General features: G+C 35.8%; 1 protein-coding gene across 4 annotated transcripts in view; it reads left to right on the top strand.

Annotated features, from left to right (window-relative positions):
• ZBTB49 (zinc finger and BTB domain containing 49) overlaps nt 1-5,252 on the top strand; it is an 18,870-nt gene that overhangs the window by 12,238 nt on the left and 1,380 nt on the right. For 2 of the 4 annotated variants that reach the window (XM_035891088.1, XM_035891089.1), the window contains exons 5-9: nt 2,115-2,188; nt 2,937-3,019; nt 3,110-3,271; nt 3,723-3,825; nt 5,006-5,246. In XM_035891088.1, coding sequence (XP_035746981.1) covers nt 2,115-2,188; nt 2,937-3,019; nt 3,110-3,271; nt 3,723-3,781 — 378 coding nt within the window. In that variant the 3' untranslated portion in view covers nt 3,782-3,825; nt 5,006-5,246. Of the gene's footprint in view, nt 1-2,114; nt 2,189-2,936; nt 3,020-3,109; nt 3,287-3,722; nt 3,826-5,005; nt 5,247-5,252 lie in introns of those variants that run through there. The other 2 variants (XM_035891090.1, XM_009635505.2) reach the window with 2 other exon arrangements.

The following is a 5,252-nucleotide window of genomic DNA, read 5'->3' as shown; positions in this document are numbered from 1 at the left end:
GAATGCAACTGCTCTGCTGTGTGCTGGAATGTGAAACAGAAAATGAAGAAAGCAGTGGAAACTGGCATAGTAACTCACAGCCTTGAACAAATAACCATAAATGTCTTTGATTTTTGGAGAAAAAGGTTCCTTTTGTACTTTCAGGCCTGCATCTTCCCTTATTACTAGTACACAGCCTGTTGCTATGTGGTCCTTCTCTGGTTGGTGATCCAGGATATCATGTTTTACCTCCTGACTGCCTCCTTCTGCAGAGCTTCTTTTGGGGGACCGTATGCATCAGTTCCTTCACTCTAAAAGCATGCCAGTTACAAATGGACTAAATCTAGCATATCTTCCTGTTGTCCAAATTTGTGAGGAGTAGTGTGGTACCAGTATCAGTAAGAGGATTCTTCTGAGTGGGTTGTTTTGTTTTTTTTCTTCTTTCACTGAAATGCTAGCAAAAGGCCTCTTAGGCTTTTTCATTGGGATGGCGTATTATGCCTTAACCAGGCTTAGGAAGAATACAAGTTACTGATATTTTTACCTTTTTTTTTTGTCTCAACACAGTTAACAAGCTTTTGCCCTCATTGGGAGGAAGTGACGTAGGCTTGTAATGAAGAAATGGATCTACTTGCTACTCTCTGTAAAATGTTTCTATTCTGGCTAAAAATGCCTGTGTGGGAACTTATTTCAGAACAGTTGTTGCATTTCAAATTCATCCTCTGTCTTTATCCAGAATAACTTTCAAATGGCTATATGGTTTGTTTTGTGACGTGGGTGGAGGTAAAGGTTCTGTCTTCTGTATGTTTCTCTCAAATGCACCTCTGCATAAAATTGCTTGTCTTTGCAAAGCACAGACTGCTCCATGGAGAAGTCAGTTTCGTATCCTCCTTCCTCAGAAATAGGTGCCTAATACCTCTCTTTGAATGGATTTCAGAATTACAAGGTTTGGCCTGAGAGAATAGTGGTTCAGTCATACTGAAAAACTTCAGTTAAAGAGAGCTCTCTCAGGGTTCACATGGTGATCCATTTAATATTGTCCTCTGTGCCTGTTTGTGTGCGTTGGCAGTACTTTAGTTCTGGTGTATTACAAGCTCTTACTACAGTGATTGATCATCACAGGTGATTTATTTAAAGCAGTCAGAAGAAATTACTGAGGAGTCGTATTTTTGTTGTGACTAAGGAGGACATGATAATCTTTGAATCCCCAGTTTTCTTTCCTGATTGAAAGGGGTTAATGTTCCTTTAGTGTACTTGGGTAAAACCAGACAGTTATCCACCAGAGAGAGCGGATAAGTTAAAAACAGACCATGGAAGTACGCACAATTTATGGAACATCTGCAGCTCTTCTATCCAGACTAGCTGTATCTTGTGCTTTGGGAACTGGTGTCTCAGTGGATTAGCCATTCAGAAGCACCAGTGGCTTTAAAAAAATCGAAGAGGAAAAAAAAAAGAATGAATAAGATGGTTTTGTCTAGTCATTGTCTGGTTTGCCTGTTAGACTAGCATGATTTTTACAGGATTGGGAGAGGGAAGACGTAATAAAAATTAGTTACCAGTAATCCCATTTGTTCATTTCTGTACTTCCTGTTCTGTTTTCTTTTGATATGAGTAAATATTTATAGGTTTGGAGCACTTGGCTCTGAGTATTTTATGGATTGAAAAATGTTTACTGTATTCTTTTCTTTTTAACCTCCTGATAGCTGAATTCAGACATCCTGATGTAACAGTATTTTATTTGTAGGACAGGGAAAATGAGACTAACATGAACCATATTACTAGTAAATTTTCTTCTTCACCGCAATCTAGAGTAATTTTCATTTATAATTGCATCTGTTTTCAAGTATAGGTCTTTCTTTTTCCTTAACATTTGATTCCAGGCTGCTTTTTTTTTTTTCTTTTTTGTTTTTTTCTTCTGGTCAATATATAATTGCATACATAAGCAATTTGATCTTGAAGTACGTGGTAGTCTGTCTTTACTAGATGAGAATGCTGGAGCTCCTACATGCTTTTTAGGCTTCACTGCCTTAGAATTAAGAATAAAAAGCCAGTCTCGTCGTTTCCATCATTGTCTTTTTATCTGTATACAACATCGGGCTAGCTGAATTTAAATGTATAAATTACTGTCCCTTCAGGCAGGTAATCTCCAGACACATTTACGTCGACATTCTGGTGAAAAGCCATACATTTGTGAAATCTGTGGGAAAAGGTGAGTAGAATTGCTCATCTTAGTAAAGTTAACATGATAAAACTTGCTCATGTTTTCTTTAATCTTCATGAAAAACTAAGGGCTGAGAGCTAAGACAGCACACTGCTCAATTTTGTTTAAAAGACATCGGGTTTAAATGTGTACTGATGGATTAAAATACATAAATGTCTGCAAGTGTTCTGTTGCAAGTCTCAATAATATAATAAATGTCACCACATATATAGTCTGTGGTCTTGCTTAATTTTTTATATAATGGTATCTTTGCTTAAGGATATACTGTTGTGTGTATTTTGAACGGTGTGAGTCACAATGAATCGTGGGTTTGTACCTTTCTCTTCAACTTTTTTTCATTATTTGGTCATATAATTTTTGTTACATTTTATGGAAATTATGAAGTATGGGAAATTTGATGAATTTAAGCAAAGCATTAAATATTTCTGCCTTCTGCTAACAGGCGACAGAAAATACACTAATTTAGGAGTAGCATTTGTAGTTAAACTAAGTTAAATGCAGAATAAATTAGTAACATTAATGGTGAAAAAGGTGTGTGGGGGTTCTAGCATAAATTTAATTGGACATTGCCAGCTTCAAAATGTTTTTCTTAAATGTATCCATTTATCTGTGTTTCAGATTTTAATCTTTGTTCAGAACATCAGGCATTCATTATAGTTGATTTCTACATGATACTCAGTTTAGGAGTATAAGGGGATTATAAAGACAGTAATTGGGTTTCTGTATTCTGTTACAGATTTGCTGCTTCTGGTGATGTTCAGCGTCATATTATTATCCATTCTGGAGAAAAGCCTCATCTGTGTGATATCTGTGGCAGAGGTATGTAAGAACCAAAGTTTCTGCCTCTGAGGTTTTTTGATTGAAATGTGAGGAGTCATTTTAATCTTGGTGTCTGTCACATTTTTCTAGGATTCAGTAACTTCAGTAATTTAAAGGAGCACAAAAAGACCCATACAGCAGATAAAGTATTCACCTGTGATGAATGTGGGAAGTCATTCAACATGCAACGAAAATTAGTAAAGCACAGAATTAGGCATACTGGAGAGAGACCATACAGCTGTTCAGCATGTGGTAAGATTTACTGTGCATAGCTTGGTTGTGTCTTTGCTTTTTAAATGATAAGTAAAAGTTCCTATGTCAGCAGAATAACAGTTAACCAAAATGATTTTAAATTGAAATACTGTGTTGTGAAAGCTTTTCTCAAACTATTATGTCTTGAGTGCTTCATAGTCTTTTATTTGGTGTATTAAACTCCCTTAGCTGTTATAAGTAAGTTCAAAAGTGAATTTTCGTTGAAGAATAGAGAAAGGAAATAAGAGGAATCACCATTGGATGTGTACAGGTTTGCTAGAGAAGTACTGACACTAGCTGCTTCAAAAAGTGATTTATTTTCAGTATAGTCCTTTCTGATGGAAAGCTAGGTTTGGCATCACTTGGCTATCAATGGATTTTTTGTTTTTCTTTCCCCCCCCCCCCTTCCCCAATGAATACTGTTCGGATTTAACTGCATTCAAACACAAAGTTGATAATAACAACCTTCTGCTACTTTGCTTCAACCTCTGGAATAAAATCAAAACTTGATCAGTGCTTCATACCAGAGAACACCCGTTTTCAAAATTTGCTAGGTAGGTCATACTTCCAGGTGGTCTGAAAATTGCTCTTTGATCAGTGATTCATCCTTGTATAACATAGTTCTCAGAAATTGCATTGTCTGTCCTTATCTCATATGTTACTTAGCATACTGCATACTACTTACTTCTCTGCCCTTAAGTGCTCTTTTTGGTATAATTTCATTCATGTTCTGAGGAATCAGCTTTGGCAGAGGGAAGCTCCGTATGATAATGTCCAACTGCAGTATGTTTTATTTATAATATCTTGAGGCACAAGAAAAGCTGAAATTATCAGGAGATCTTGCATCAGAGGGAGGAAATATAGATGTGCAGGATATGAAAGTATAAACAGGGAGTTGTGTTGCTGTCATTAAAATAGGCTTATTTTCATCTTGTCTTTTGATTATTTTTCATTTTAGCCAGGTCATTGTGTACTGGGAAGGCAAAAGTTGTGCAAAGAGGATCTGATCAATCATTAAGAAATCATTCACATTATGCAAAAAATCCACATGTATTATTCCAGTAATTTATAATCTTACTGTTACTGTTTAATGGTTTTTCTGAAGAGAAATCTGGGCAGCAGAATGAAAAGTACGATGACAAAAATTGACACTGCAGTTTTACTGGGCTTTCAGATAACACAGTTCATTTTAGTTGGTGTCTGTGCTCACAAAATAAAATCATCTTTAATCTAGGTAAAATGAGATAAAATCACAAATAGGTACCATCTTATTCCTACTGTCCTAAAGAATGTGAGGGGTCTGAATCATGTAGCAATTCTGGGAATTAATGCTCTCTTGTTCTGCTGCTTCTTCTACACTTTGCCTTGGTTCAGCCTCAGACACTTTTTTCTTTGCAGTGTGGTAATGGAGCTTATTTGACCCTGTGGTTCTGAAAATAGGCAAACAGTTTAATATATTATTGCATTCTAATATTTACAGCAATAAAAAATTACCAATTTGACACATTCTCTGTCTAGAATATAAAAAATAGACTGCTGTGTTACGTTCGCTCAAAGCTAACAAAAAAGCTAACTTTGTCAGCAATTTAAGAACAGTTCCTTGGTGACAAACAAACCATTACTTTCTGTGATGTAGTTCTCACTGGAAGAATATATTTACAAGCTTATCAGCACACTGTTTCTCCAGGCAGACGAATTAAATTGATTATTTTTAATTTTTTTTCCTCCACAAAGATTGATACAAACTGCGATTACTCACAGCTTTCAAATACTAATGGATATTCCCGCCTTTGGAGACAGAAACTAAAGCACTGGGAGATACAAGTTAGAAAATCAAATCAAGAAGAAGAAACAAGTCATTGAATTGTAAAAATAGATGGAACTTGTTCGAACCTGTTGCAGATAAACAGAGTACCACGACTGGGACATACCATACCTTATCACTTGATATTTTCTCTGATTAAAACATGTTTATGCACTT

This window comes from Egretta garzetta, unplaced genomic scaffold (genome assembly GCF_000687185.1).
Source record: "Egretta garzetta isolate BGI_Z169 unplaced genomic scaffold, ASM68718v1 scaffold193, whole genome shotgun sequence".
NCBI lineage: Eukaryota > Metazoa > Chordata > Aves > Pelecaniformes > Ardeidae > Egretta > Egretta garzetta.
Note: the sequence above shows the minus strand (reverse complement) of the source record. Positions and strands in the feature narration are given on the sequence as shown.